At 35.5% G+C, this 15,668-nt stretch overlaps 1 protein-coding gene across 1 annotated transcript in view; it reads left to right on the top strand.

Moving 5' to 3' along the window:
• Nucleotides 1-7,385: 7,385 nt before the first annotated feature.
• Nucleotides 7,386-15,668, top strand: part of LOC306960771 (exportin-1-like) — a 49,415-nt gene continuing 41,132 nt past the window's right edge. The window contains exons 1-2 of the mRNA XM_079553300.1: nt 7,386-7,975; nt 13,952-14,084. Coding sequence (XP_079409426.1) covers nt 13,959-14,084 — 126 coding nt within the window. The 5' untranslated portion in view covers nt 7,386-7,975; nt 13,952-13,958. The remainder of the gene's footprint in view (nt 7,976-13,951; nt 14,085-15,668) is intronic.

The raw sequence follows: 15,668 nt of genomic DNA, 5'->3' as shown, positions 1-15,668 counted from the left end.
ATAATTGTATTATAGGTGTTGTAGAGCTGTGTGTAACACTGTTTGGGTTCATGAACAAAACAATGAGGTGCAAATCGAGAAAAAAAAGAAATGCAAACCAAAATGGAGATGTTTTTTGTTAATTCTTGTCATTATTGGACCAAGTCACATGAAACAAAAATTGTCCAAGCGCCAACATCAGCACATTTTAAGGAAAAAAAAGACTTATGAAAGTGTCATAAAAGTGGCTTGATGTTGGTAAGATGAACAGATTTAAAGCAAAAAAAAAAGCCACGTTGTATCTCTCTTTAATAATTGGTAGCTATAGTATAGATTATTTGTTTTATCTCAACTATTTGACTAAAATGGAGTGAATTTTGTGGTAGAAAGATAATAGAAAAAAGTCAATGTGCAATGAATTCTAAACATATTTCCATGTCCCTTTTCAGGATGTCAACTCGATGGAAGCTGAAGAACTCAAGGGGATTGATATGGCCGTTTCTAAAATAATCTACAAAGGAGAACAGCCTGATGACTCCCATGAAGATGTTGGCGTCATCATCGAAAGATGTGCTGTCCTGCAGGATCTTCGAGATGTGGCGACTGGGTCTGCACTTTTGTTTGGACTAGTGCTTATGGGACTGGAAGATAAAAAAACTGTACTGAAGAACAAACTCTACCAAAAGGAGGCGCAATGACTGTTAAAGAGGGGAATGGGAAAAAATCATCTGCATTTTCTTGCTGAGCAAAAGTTCATTGTTAAAAAATTGTTTATGAAAAGTGAGGTCAAATAATTTGCTTTGCGTGGTGAAAGGCTTTTGTAAATAAAGTGAATGCAAGACAATTTGTATTAACACTTTTTGTGTAAGCTCTTTATCGTACAAGATGTTTCCATTGTAGATCAAGTGTTACAGAATAGTTGTGTACTGTGTTTTGTAAACTAGTGTAAAAAGGTTCTTGAGCTGTCATCTGTACTCTGTAGTTAAGTGTTGGACCTTTCCTGGGGATCTCTGAAAGGTCTAACGCCTAACTACAGAGTACAGATGACAGCTCAAGAACCTTTTTACACTAGTTTTAATAGCACATAAATATTAACATTTAACATATAAACAAAGCTATTAATTAAATCATAATTAACAGAATTAATTGGGTCCAAAGCGCAATATAAATTGTACACTTAAATCCAAATTAATGTTGTTGATTAAATCCAAGGTAATACTGTCAATAAAATGAACAAAGCTTGAATAGGTTCAAATTGATGCTGTTAAATTGTGACAATTACACAAACTTGTAGCCTTTAATTAACAATTTCACTTCTGATATACACGACTATTGATATTGTAGATAACAACCATATTGCTTTACAATTAATTGACAGAGTTTTGTGGAAAAGGTTGCCTTAACTTTATTAATTAAATTCAACGTTTTATTTCTTAGAGTGTAACAATTAATGATATAAAACATGGTATTTTTCACAATAATCATAAGGATTTTGGTCTTAATAATATTATTTTGTTAAGCAAACATTATTTACATAAATGTTGTTTTTTCAAGACAAAAACATCACTCATTGGACGAATGAGCTGAAACTTTTTTATAAATCTTTATTAATGATCAACACCCAAAATGCAGAAAAACTGGCTTCTTTTATAGACAATCTTATAGAATGAAATGCCCCTTTACATTTGTCTTTTCTTTTTTTTAATAATGTGAATTTATACAAATGTTCTTTAAAAAAAAAAAAAATCTTTAATATGTGCACTGAACATAGTGAGGTCTTTACGCTGTAACTTTTTTGTTTGCATTTGAATAATAAAAAAGAAAAAAAAACTTATTATAATGTAGGTGAAGTGCGCCCCCTACTGTCAGAGAGAGAAACTACAGCCACAGGTTCTAAGAAGTATGCAGGTGTTTCTAGGGGTAAATTACGCACTAATTCTGTTCATTTTTCGCCCTTTAGCGTTTCGTAATGCATTTTGGGATTAAATACTTTCACTAAAATAGGCCAAAATGCAAAATATTTTAGTAAAAGTTGATGTTTTTTTGGGGGGGGGGCGACATGTCACGATACGCTGAAGGCGGATCCTGAAGCCACAGTTTCAGAACCACTTTTCTGTTTCATTAGAAGCACGTTTGCTCAGACGTCGAGAAGCCAAAATATTTACTGAAGAGCAACATTACTTTCAAATACTTTTACTGAGGTACAAGTAAAAAGTATTGACCCAAAAATGATTCGAGTAAAAGTAAAAAGCTGAGTAACTGAGTAAAGTCATTGTTTTCAATGACGTCATAAATTGTGTGAAACAAAACTCAATCATGCAAAAATCGTGATATTTCCAATGAAAATGCACAATATAATTCTGAAGAACAAGGAGCACAGGCAGAAGCCTCTGAACGCCCGCCTGAACCCAGAGGATCTTTGTCCTCACGTTATCGGATTCTTTTCCATCATTTTTTGTTGGGTATTCAACTCATTTGTGTAACTTTTTTGTCATTTTTTGTCAAATTTTTATCAATTTTTTGTCATTTTTTTGTCACGTTTTTGCAATTTTTTTGTAACTTTTTGTCAAATTTGTATCATTTTTTTGTCATTTTTTTGTCCATTTTTTTTTTAATTTTTTTGGTCACATTTTGTCACATTTTTGTCATTTTTTCGTCCATTTTTTCTCACTTTTTTGTCACATTTCCATCATTGTTTTCGTCTCAGTTTTGTTGCTTTTTCACAGCTTTTTTCCAGAAGCTTGGAGAGAAAATGTGCTCGGTTCGGGTGGGAGTTAAGGGGTTAATAGAAAAAAACGTCAAAAAGTTTCAAAAAATCTACAAAACAGTGAAAAACGTGACAAAAAACACAAAATAGAATGAATATATCTATATATCAAAAGCGACAAATGAAGAATTACATGGGCTAAAACTGAACAGGAGTTAAGGCGGGGGTTAAGGGGTTAAAAAAAACAACTAAGACTAGAAATGCAATGGCTGCGCCATTGCGATTGACTGCGGAATTGCGGGAAGCGAATGCAGAAATTGCATAAACTGTTCAAATTGCATAAATTGCTTAATTTGCATAATCGTATTTGCATAAACTGGTAAAATGCATAAAATGTCATGTTGCATGAACTGTATAAACTGCATAAAGTGGTAAAATGCATGAATGGTTTTTTTGCATAAATTATGTAAATTGCATAAACTCTTTAAAATTCATAAATCCTAAATGGCATAAACTCTTAAGTTGCATAAACTGGTTAAATCCCATAAAGTGGTTACTTTGCATAAATTGTTAATTTGCATAAACTTTTATATTCCATAAACTGGTCAAACTGTTGAAATGGCCTCAGTGCTTGATTGGCAGAAGCACAAATGGCTGAAAGGCGGAGTTTCCCCATTGGCTGGATTCCCACATACACACTAATGCAAACATGTCAAACTCTTGTATAAAAAAACTGGAAAACTGCAGAAGGACAAGTTTTTCTCAAAACCCACAAGTTGGCTTTATAAAATGGGTATTGGCAGAAACGATCTTTGTTGGAAATGCCAAACAGCTAAAGGTACTTTGATGCACGCCCTTTGGGAATGTCCGGTGATCTCTCCTTTTTGGAGCAGCGTTTTAAGTTACATGCAAGGTTGGTTATCCTGCAATCTGCCCAAATCACCTAGACTGTGTCTGCTTGGAGATAAAAGAGAGGTGCCAATGTTAAACAAACATACATTTAGAGTGTTAAATACTGCTTTGGTAACATGTTCCCGACTCATTTTGAAATTTTGGAAAGACCCTCATGCCCCAACACTTAGAATGTGGAAAGAAAGAATGACTGAAAATGTTGCGTGCGAAAAGATGCTGGGAAGACTACACTGTACGAATGAAACCATGAAGGAACAATGGGACAGTTTCTGCACTTACATGTCTACAATGTAATTTGGACATCAGCTGTTTACAAAGATTAGGATGTCGCTTTGTTCTGCACTACCTTGATACATTGCGCCTGGCTGGGTTTGGTTGGGTGCGGTGTGTCGGAGGTGGGGTGGAATGGAGTGTTACCAACATTAATAATGTACCTCACTGTTTTTTTGTTTTTTTGTTTTTGTTTTTGTTTTTTATTTATTTTTTATTTTTGTTTGTTTGTTATAAAAGACAAAACTCAATAAATATTTGAATTATAAAAAAAAAAAAACACAAGTTGCAGAAGCTGAACATGCACAAAGTGCAGAAATTGCATAAAATGCAGAAAAAAGTGCAGAAAAGCATGGATTTGTGGCAGCCCCATTATAAGTCAATGGGAAAAATCTCCGACATTTCGGCCGATTGCGGAAAAACCGTAAGTTGCAGAAGTCCCAAAAGTAACAGCACCTTCTCCTCAACATGAGGAACGTTTTGATGCATAACTTGCATAAATTGCACAAAGCATGAAGGTGCTGAAAGCTGGAGAAAATCGGGAAAAAGATGGAAGAGGAATAATAATAAAGAACATGAAAACCAATAATTGACTGCGGAAGAATTCCACAGTCAATCAATGACAGAAAACTCGTAATGCATTTCCCCCTCACATTTATATCAGTAATCGACAGTTTCAAATCGATTCCTCTACATCTAAAAAGGAAATGAGATGAAAACGCAACAACAACAAGATGAAAACAACAAAAAAATCATAAGTGACAAAAACAATGTGATAACAAATGCATTAACCTCTTAACTCCCGCCTGAACTGAGAGGATCTTTTTCCTCACGTCATCAGATTCTTTTTCCATCATTTTCAACTCATTTTTGTAACTTTTTTGGTAATTTTTTTGTCACATTTTTGTCATTTTTTAGTAAATTTTTTGTCATTTTTTTGCTCACATTTTTGTAATTTTTTTGTAATTTTTTTTCAATTTTTTGTAATTTTTTGGTCACATTTTTGTCATTTTTTTGTCACATTTTTGTCATTTTTTAGTCAATTTTTGTAATTTTTTTTTTCAATTTTTTTTCATTTTTTTGTCACATTTTTGTCATTTTTTAGTCCATTTTTTGTCATTTTTTTTTCAATTTTTGGTCATTTTTTTGTCACATTTTTGTCATTTTTTAGTCCATTTTTTGTCATTTTTTTTTTAATTTTTGGTCATTTTTTTGTCACATTTTTGTCATTTTTTTGTCACATTTTTGTCTTTGTTTTGTCACATTTTTGTCATTTTTTAGTCCATTTTTTGTCTTTTTTTAGTCCATTTTTTGTCATTTTTTTGTCACATTTTTGTCATTTTTTTGTCCCATTTTTGTCTTTTTTTTGTCCCATTTTTGTCATTTTTGTGTCCCATTTTTGTCATTTTTTTGTCACATTTTTGTCAATTTTTTGTCATTTTTTTTCAATTTTTTGTCATTTTTTGTCACATTTTTTGTATTTTTTTTTCAATTTTTTGTAATTTGTTTTTCAATTTTTTGTCATTTTTTTGTCACATTTTTGTCTTTTTTTTGGTCACATTTTTGTCATTTTTCTCACTTTTTTGTCACATTTCCATCATTGTTTTCGTCTCAGTTTTGTCGCTATTTTCACAGCTTTTTTCCAGAAGCTTTTTGATTGGGGTAAAGCCAAACTGGAGAAAATGTGCTCGGTTCAGGTGGGAGTTAAGGGCTTAAAAAAGCAATTTAAAAGTGTTTTTTTTTTTTTTTAAGAATCAAAAAAGTGACAGAAAAACGTCAAAAATGTTTCAAAAAATCTACAAAACAGTGAAAAACGTGAAGAAAAAAAAAAACACATCGAAAGCGACAAAAGAAGAATTACATGGGCTAAAACTGAACGGGAGAAAATGCGCTCGGTTAAGGCGGGGGTTAAGGGGTTAAAAAAAAAAAAACTAAAATGACAGAAAACTCGTAATACATTTTCCCCTCGCATTTATATCAGTAATCGACAGCGAAAGTTTCAAATCGATCCCTCTACATTTAAAAAGGAAATGAGATGAAAACGCAACAACAACAAGATGAAAACAACAAAAAAATCATAAGTGACAAAAACAATGTGATAACAAATGCATTAACCTCTTAACTCCCGCCTGAACTGAGAGGATCTTTTTCCTCACGTCATCAGATTCTTTTTCCATCATTTTCAACTAATTTTTGTAACTTTTTTGGTATTTTTTTTTGTCACATTTTTGTCTTTTTTTAGTCAATTTTTTGTCTTTTTTTCTTTCAATTTTTTGTCATTTTTTTGCCACATTTTTGTCATTTTTTGGTCAATTTTTTGTAATTTTTTTTCAATTTTTTGTCTTTTTTTTGTCACATTTTTGTCTTTTTTTGTCACATTTTTGTCATTTTTTTTCAATTTTTTTTCATTTTTTTTGTTTTTTTTTTGGTCATTTTTTTGTCACATTTTTGTCATTTTTTAGTCAATTTTTTGTCATTTTTTTGTCACATTTTTGTCTTTTTTTGTCACATTTTTGTCTTTTTTTTCACATTTTTGTCATTTTTTAGTCAATTTTTTGTAATTTTTTTTCAATTTTTGGTCATTTTTTTGTCACATTTTTGTCTTTTTTTGTCACATTTTTGTCTTTTTTTTGTCACATTTTTGTCATTTTTTAGTAAATTTTTTGTCATTTTTTAGTCAATTTTTTGTCATTTTTTTGTCACATTTTTGTCTTTTTTTTGTCACATTTTTGTCTTTTTTTGTCACAGTTTTGTCATTTTTTAGTCAATTTTTGTTCATTTTTTTTCAATTTTTTTTCATTTTTTTGTCACATTTTTGTCATTTTTTTGTCACATTTTTGTCATTTTTTTGTCACATTTTTGTCTTTTTTTTGTCACATTTTTGTCTTTTTTTTGTCACATTTTTGTCTTTTTTTTGTCCCATTTTTGTCTTTGTTTTGTCCCATTTTTTGTCATTTTTTAGTCATTTTTTTGTCCCATTTTTGTCTTTTTTTTGTCCCATTTTTGTCATTTTTTAGTCAATTTTTTGTCATTTTTTTTCAATTTTTTTTCAATTTTTTGTCACATTTTTGTCTTTTTTTTGTCACATTTTTGTCATTGTTTTCGTCTCAGTTTTGTCGCTATTTTCACAGCTTTTTCCCAGAAGCTTTTGGATTGGGCTAAAACTGAACAGGAAAAAATGCGCTCGGTTAAGGCGGGGGTTAAGGGGTTAAAAAAAAAAAACTAAAATGACAGAAAACTCGTAATACATTTCCCCCTCACATTTATATCAGTAATTTACAGCGAAAGTTTCAAATCGATCCCTCTACATTCAAAAACGTCCCCTATTCACCTGCAGCGCCTCGCCTCTCGCAGCGGAAAATCCCCAAACGATGGAAGCGAGGAGAGCTGTTGCCATGGGAACGCTGATGCATGCAAGCCCCGCCCCCCCCGCGGTGACATAACGCCGGCTCGTCCAATGCGCGGCTCCGCTCGCGCGAGGGGCCGACCCTTCGTCCAAAACTTTCCGCGGCGGCGCTGACAACGGGCCTGAGCCACAGACCGAACACATCCCGGTTTCAACCAGTTCAATCCGGTCTGTGTGTGACTGAAGCATGGGGCACCGAGGAGCAGCTCCCAGCACGCACTAAAAAAAAACACTGCAGCCTCCAAAACTGACTGCGAGCAAACACCACGAAATAAACCACGACACTCGTTCACGGAGAGTTTTATGACCCGGAATCGAGAGGTTTTTTTTTTAAAGCAGATCTGCGGAGTTAGCTTAGCTGCGCGGACGGGAGCTAGGCTAACATTCTATTCGCCTTGCCGTAGCCGAGCGGACCGCTGCTAGCCTCGTAGGTTTCTCGAGTCATCTTTGTGAAATATCGCCGATCAGCGGGAGATAGCTGGCAGTATGTTGAATTAAAGACGGCCGGAGGTGTTCCCAAAGATCGTCAAGACTCGATAAGTATTAACCCTTGAGTTATACGGAAAGGCTAACGTTAGCTTCTGACTTAGCTGTAAATATCGCATTGAATCAACGCGTTGAAGTTTCTACGAGGGCGTCAGCGTCTCTGCACGAAATCCACCTCTTCCAATTGTTCTCTACAAAAGGGCGAGACATTAAAGGTAAGATTTGTCACTCTCCCAAAGCTTTAGGAGCTATAATTGACCCTGCATCACTCCGTAGTTCATAAAGTCACTCAGTACTGCGATCATATGCTTGGTACTTTTCCACTTGCAGGCGCTGGCTGTACTTTTCTGCAACTTGAGCAAAGATATTACGATTGTAGAGCGTTTGCTAAACTTGGAAAGCGGTTAACACTGTGATGATGTGAAGGCGGACCCGTTTTTATTCTGAGCAGCAGAGGGCGCTGTTTGCTCTTCGCTACAAAATGGATACTAAATAAAATGACATGTAGAGCAGCGGTTCTCAAAGGGTGGTGCGTGGGCTGCTGCGGGTGGGACTCGGCTAGTTTAGACTTTGATCCTTTTAACAGCAAAACCCGCCTTAACCGAGCACGTGTTATTCAGTTCAGCTTTACTCAAATGTAAAAGCTTCTAGGCTGGAGCTCACAGTCTGTATTTGAAAGCTAAGACCTGCTAAAGTGAAGCTTTTTCTTGCGTCGTCGTCACTTTTTTGTCATAAATGTTGTGCTTTTTTTTGTCACTTTTTTTGTTGCATTTTTTACATTTTTGTCACTTTTTTGTTGCATTTTTGTAGATTTTTTGTCACTTTTTGTTGCATTTTCGTAGATTTTTTGTCACTTTTTTGTTGCATTTTCGTAGATTTTTTGTCACTTTTTTGTAAATTTTTGTCCCTTTTTTTATTGCATTTTCGTAGATTTTTTGTCATATTTTTGTAAATTTTTGTCACTTTTTTGTTGCATTTTTGTAGATTTTTTGTCATATTTTTGTTGCATTTTTGTAGATTTTTGTCACTTTTTTGTCATATTTTTGTAGATTTTTTTGTCATATTTTTGCTGCATTTTTGTAGATTTTTGTCACTTTTTTTGTAGATTTTTTGTCACTTTTTTGTTGCATTTTTGTATTTTTTTGTCACTTTTTTATTGCATTTTTGTAGATTTTTTGTCACTTTTTTGTTGCATTTTTGTAGATTTTTTGTCACTTTTTTGTTGCATTTTTGTAGATTTTTTTGTCACTTTTTTGTTGCATTTTTGTAAATTTTTGTCATATTTTTGTTGCATTTTCGTAGATTTTTTGTCGCATTTTTGTTGCATTTTCGTAGATTTTTTGTCGCATTTTTGTTGCATTTTTGTAGATTTTTTGATCATATTTTTGTTGCATTTTCGTAGATTTTTGTCACTTTTTTATTGCATTTTTGTAGATTTTTTGTCACTTTTTTGCTGCATTTTTGTAGATTTTTTGTCACTTTTTTGCTGCATTTTTGTAGATTTTTTTTGTCACTTTTTGTAGATTTTTTTGTCACTTTTTTATTGCATTTTTGTAGATTTTTTGTCGTATTTTTGTTGCATTTTCGTCACTTTTTGTGGCATTTTTGTCCCCATTTACGTCTCGTTTTTGTCGCCGATAAATCAATTATTCGTCATTACTTTTGTTTGGCTGTTTTTTCTGGTTCAAAAACAACGTTCAATTTCGATCTATTCTGGACTTTAGTCGGGATGAATTGTTCAAAGCCTCACACTTTTTGATCAAGTCCAGACTATATGAATTAAAGAGGGGGTATTCTGCTTTTTTCAGTCCCATAGCACCAGTCTATATCACACTACAATGATGACAAACCTCCTGTTGGTCTGTAAATGCAGTAAATTAGAATAACTGCCTTGTATAAAATGTCTCTCTCAAAATGGCTGTAGTGAATGTCTTGAAATAGGCCTCTGTCTCTTTAAGAACCTCTGAGCCTTTAGACACGCCCCCTCCACACGCTGTCTGTGGCATCAGTGGGGAGGGGGTTCTGCTGAGGAGCAGTGGTTGGTTACTCGGCTGGTGACCAAAGCTCGGAGGCGTCTCCAGGAGGTGGGGGCGTTCCTAGGAGGACTCAGGCAAACCTATCCCTAAAATGGCCGCCATCAGAGTTTTTACAGATTACTCAGAAATACGTGAATGTGCCAAGGCAACACTTCAGCCATGTTTTTAATGAGGGAGTGACAGAATAACATGATGGAAAGCTTGAAAAAGTCAATTTTGCAGAATACCCCCCTTTAAAAGAGACAAAACTCTCAATATATTGGAGCAAAATCCCTGCATCACAGCAAGAGTCTATAATAATTAAAGAAGTCGTGCCTTTTGCCGATGATATTTGTTATATTGTAATGTTTATTTCCTTCAAACTGAAGCTCAAGCTAGAAAAATCCTATTCCCTCGTGTTGATAAATGTAATATTTGGTTTGAAACTAGAACTTAACCCTGGTCTAAAGCGCTGGATCACGACAGTTTTTGTTTCGCGTATCCCTTGGATGTTTCTTTGACATCACAAGCGCCTCTGTGTTTGTGGAGATTCTTTCGGAAAACGATCGACTAAAGCGTAGATGTTTAACATTCTTCATCAATGCCCTTATAGCCTTACAGTTTTAAAACATTTACAGCTTATTTTTATCTAAATTATGTTTTCATGTTGCGCGATTGTACCGAGAAAAAATCCTAGTTTGTGAATCTGTTCTTTTTTTTTCTTTTTTTTATTGCTTTTTGTGCTCATGTCAGGAAGAAATATTTATGTTGCAAGTCATATGGTCGACACACATGTTTTTTTTTTCTTTTTCACCCGTTCCCTCCACCCTGTTCGCCCCACGTCTCGAAACCCAGAGAAAACCCAGAAAACTGAAATTAAAATAGATACATCACAGCTATGGCAACAAACACTATATAGACAGATTAAAAAATAAAAAGAATTAAAAAAAAAACATTGACAGTAACATCTGAAAGGCCTAGTTTTCACACATGTATATGTAGATAAGTAAATTTACTGGGGTAAATTTGGGAAACATTGGAAAAATTTAGGAAATGATGTGAAAATTTGGGGGCAGATTGGGTAGGGCTGCTCGATTATTGAAAAAATAATAATCACGATTATTTTTGTCATAATTGAAATCACGATTATTCAAACGATTATTTGTTGCCTTTAAAAAAATCCATCAAAAAAGTGACAAAAATCCTTAAAAAATATGACAAAAATCCAGCAAAAAAGTGACAAAAATCCAGCAAAAAAATTACAAAAATCCAGCAGAAAAAGACAAAAATCCCAAAATTAAAAATTAGAAAAAATAAATAAATAGAAAAAAATTGATTGAAATTTTTTTTGAAAAAAATTAAACAAAAAAAAAAAAATTGAAAAAAAAAAATTATAATAGATTTTTTGCGATTATGCTAATTTTGTAATAGTTTACTGTTGTAATCGAAATCGTAATCGAATTTCGATTGAACAGCCCTAAGATTGGGGTAAAAATTGGGGAATGAAACGTGAGAAAATGTGAAGATATTTAGGGGGGGAATAAATAAATAAATAGAATAAAAATAAAAAAAAATCAAGGAAAAAGAAAATATGAAAAAATTGGTACGATTTTTTTTTTTTTTTTTAATTAATAAAAGGTAACCGCTCACTTGGAGTAAGCATCGGAGAAGAATAATAAGATAAAACTCTGGAGACCGAGCGTGAGTCTGATTAAAGATTCTGATTCTGACCGGGCACCGTTTAAAACAAAAATCTTTACCGGTGCAGAATACTGAAACCTGATACTTTTTTCATTGCCTAAACTAAAATATTTGTCATCTCGAACCAGGATTTTGACGCCTCATTTCAAAGCTCAGACTGAACTCGTCTGAATGGATCGTTTTCCTCGCATTGTCGCCGCTTTTAGATTTGGGTAAAGCCAGACTTGTGTTAATGTGCTCGGTTCAGGCGGGGTTCATACTGTCTTTGAACCAGCGGCATCAAAACTTTGTCTCTAAAGATATATATATTTTTCGGTACCTGCTTTCAATGCTTTTGTTTTTTCCATACCAGCAGTGCCTAAACTGCCGAGTGTTCAGTCTCAACTTCTCTTTCAACCTCCTGGCGCTGAGAGAGACGGGTCTGAAGCACAACGTGAGAACAAAACTAGGCTCTGCAAGGACCGAATCCTGAGTTAAATCTGGGGCTGGTACCGAGCAACCACGGTATAAAAAAAATCTACATAAAAGTATCGAAAGCGGGTACCAAAAGGAAATATAAAAGTGTTGATGCTATTGGTCATCAAAATATAAAATAAAAATAAAATGAAGCACAAGTTGAACATTTTTTGGGGGGTGAAAAAAAATGGACATTGGGGTGAATTTGGGGAAAATATTTGAAAAGTTTGTGTAAAAACATGGGAAAGAAATTAATATTTTTGGAAAATTGAGGAAGAAACACATAAGGAAAATTGGGACACATTTAGGGAATAAATAAGGAAAATTAATATGGGGGAAAAAACCTGAAAAAATGTGCTAAAAATTGGGGGGAAAAATTAGAAAAACTTTGAAAGTGTTTTTTCTGCCCTTTTGTTAAAGCAGCACTAAGTAACTTGTTGACATTAGTACATCTTTTCCGTTGTCCCTTTGGGGGTAATACAAGTGTTAATGGGGGGTCTTTCATCTCCCCTGGTGTCTCTGGACACAAAACCACAATTGCAACTTCGCTGCCACCGGGTCAGAGCCACAAATGCACACTAATGCAATCACAAAAAAGAAGCTAGCAAGCTAACGGCGGGCTAGCACCACTTAAACGACACCTGCAGTGGCGCTCATGGCCTCTAGGAGGAAGAGTTACTTAGTTCTGCTTTAAAGGAAGTTTCTTGGTTGTTTCACCTCAAACAAATGACACAAATGCAAATGGAAGGAAAAGGGATAAAGGAACATTATTACTGTTTTATGGTTCTATATTTAGCAGGGATGTACCGATCCGATATTCAGTATCGGTATCGGATTTGATGACTGGAAGGGTCCGATACAAGACGGCCGTGAATCTGCGGTCCTGAATCTGGTTACCGCACCGCCGCGCTTCCAGGGTTTATCACAGCGGTAAACCTGCAGATGGAGCCGCTGCAGATCCAGGACCGCAGATTCCCGGCCTTCATGCTATCGCTAAGCTAGCACACTGAATTGATTGATTTGATTTATTCTTATTATCGTGTCTTTCACAGAAGTGCTCAGCTCTCGTGGGCTTAGACAAGACACATTTCAAAACAGAATTAAAACACCTGCTAATGAAAAACTTTCTAATTTAACCTCTTAACTCCCGCCTGAACCCAGAGCATTTTCTCCAGTTCAGCTTTACCCAAATCCTGTAGGCCAGTGTAATGCCTCATTTGAAAGCTAAGACCTACAAAACTCATCTAATGGATCTTTTTCCTCACGTCATCACATTTTTTCCCATCTTTTTTGGGGGGGGGGGTTTCAACTCATTTTGTAACTTTGTCATTTTTTTAAAATCATTTTTTTGTCTTTTTTTATCACATTTTTTGTCGTTTTTTTGTCGTTTTTTGTCACAATTTTTGTCATTTTTTTGTCACATTTTTTTGGTCACTTTTTTGTCTTTTTTTAGTCGTTTTTTAGTCTTTTTTTGTCATTTTTTTGTCGTTTTTTTGTCGTTTTTTTGTCGTTTTTTTGTCGTTTTTGTCACATTTTTTGTCATTTTTTGTCACAATTTTTGTCTTTTTTTGTCATATTTTTTGTCGTTTTTTGTCATTTTCTTGTCATTTTTTTGGTCATTTTTTTGGTTATTTTTTTTGGTCACTTTTTTGTCACATTTCCATCCTTGTTTCCGTCTCAGTTTTGTCGCTATTTTCTCACCTTTTTTCCAGAAGCTTTTGGATTGGGGTAAAGCCAAACTGGAGAAAATGCTCTCGGTTCAGGCGGGAGTTAAGGGGTTAAAATTCAAAGCTAAAGCCAAAACGTCTTCCATGTTTATGAAAAACTAGTGGTAAAACTGGTAATATATAATGATGTAAAAATCTAATAATACAAAAAGAGTGTATCGGATCGGTATCGGCCAGATGAAGTGTCAAACATATCGGTATGGTTAAAGTACCGGTATCGCACCCCGCCCTTGTACCTCCAGACTGACTTGTGTGTGTTATCATGTCCTGACTCGCGTCTCCTCTCCTGCAGAAGCTCTATGCCCGCAGAAATGACCATGTTGGCCGATCACCCAGCACGACAGCTGCTGGACTTCAACCAGAAACTCGACATCAACCTTTTGGACAATGTCGTCAACTCCATGTACCACGACATCGGATCACAGGTGAGGCCCTCCACAGCGCCATCTAGTGTTGTACTTTGACATCATTAAGTCCTGCCAGTGTGTCGAGGTCCCGGAGCTCAGTGAGTCGGATGTGTGTGGATGAGTAACCCCAGGTAGCTAGGGCGAGTGGGGTCATGTGGTCTGTGGTCTATTTTATATCCACGTGTCCTGAAGGGTCCTGGAGATGACGCTACAATCCAGATATGGTCATTTCCTTTCTGGGAGTCACCGTGCGAAAGACCCGGAGACCTCACCGCTTTAGCTCCTACAGACTCCAAACTTAAAGCAGTACTAAGTAACGTGTTTACCTTAATAAACCCTCCCCGTAGTCCCTGTGGGGGTGATACAAGTGTTTATGGGATGATTGGAGGGTCTTTCATCGCCCCCTGGTGTCTCTGGCCAGAAAACCATGTTTGCAACTTGACTGCCACCGGACCGGAGAAAGCAATACACACTAATGGAATCACGAAGAAGAAGCTAACAGGCTAACGGGCAAAGCTAACTGCGGGCTAACGTCACTTTAAACAGTATTTACAGCCAAGTTTGAGTGAAAAAAAATATTTCCATTGTATAATTGGATGCACAGTAACCCTCTGTCCCTTCACCTTTTCTGTCAGCGTAGTATTTACTCTCCAAGACAATTAATAAGTTAAAAAATCGTAACTTTCTACTACAGCTGCTGTTGCGCTTATGGCCTCTAGGGGGAAGAGTTACTTAGTACTGCTTTAAGAATGATTGACAGACGGCATCAACCAATCAGAGCGACGCCGGATTCGAAGCCTTTTCAAAAACATCCTTTTTTACGAGGAGCTGCTGTTTCTTGCACCGGTTTTATGGATTTAATGTTTTCCAAAAGCTTTAAAACAGACGAAAGAGCAGCAGAAACAGTGTCTCGGTCACCGCGCCGCCATGTTGAAAGTTTTGAAAGAGGTGGTGGTGGATGATCCGTGTTTGAACCGATGTGGCTGCGAGTTCCCGCCTGACGGTTCTTCTTTTGAACAGAAAGGAGGAGTGTCTGGCAGACCAGGCAATGATGTTACATGTGTTTCCTCCACATCATCTTGAGGGCCAGAAGTCATGATGGAGGGCCGGTTTTAGCCCCTGGGCCTGACGTTGCCTACCTTCCATTACTTTAATCAGGCAAAACATAAAGAGCAGATTCTTCTTGATAATGTTGGTGTGACGTCGTCCACGGTCTCCAGAGCAGCAGCTCCTTTAAAGCCTGGCATCCAGACTCATCTCTGATGTTTATTAATGAATAAACAGGAGACTAGTCTGGCGACCCTGTCGTCAGTGTTAATTTTGACATATTTTATTTTAGTTTTAGTCTTAGTCTTTTTTAGTCTAAGATTTAGTCAAAAAAAAACGTTTAAATTTTAGTCTACTTTTAGTCGACTAAATTCAAGACTAATGTAGTCGACTTTGCATTGATAATATTCATTATAATCATATTTAATGTTGTTCCTCTGCTTCATGTTTCTGCTCCACATGAACAAAGCTCAGAGCTGATCCTTTAAACATGATCTGAGGCTCTTTCAGACGCTCAATACAAGTTTGGATGATTTTAGTCTCTCCTTTTCATTT

Source organism: Gobius niger, assembly GCF_951799975.1.
Source record: "Gobius niger genome assembly, chromosome: 3".
Lineage (NCBI taxonomy): Eukaryota > Metazoa > Chordata > Actinopteri > Gobiiformes > Gobiidae > Gobius > Gobius niger.
This window is presented reverse-complemented; position numbering and strand designations above follow the sequence as displayed.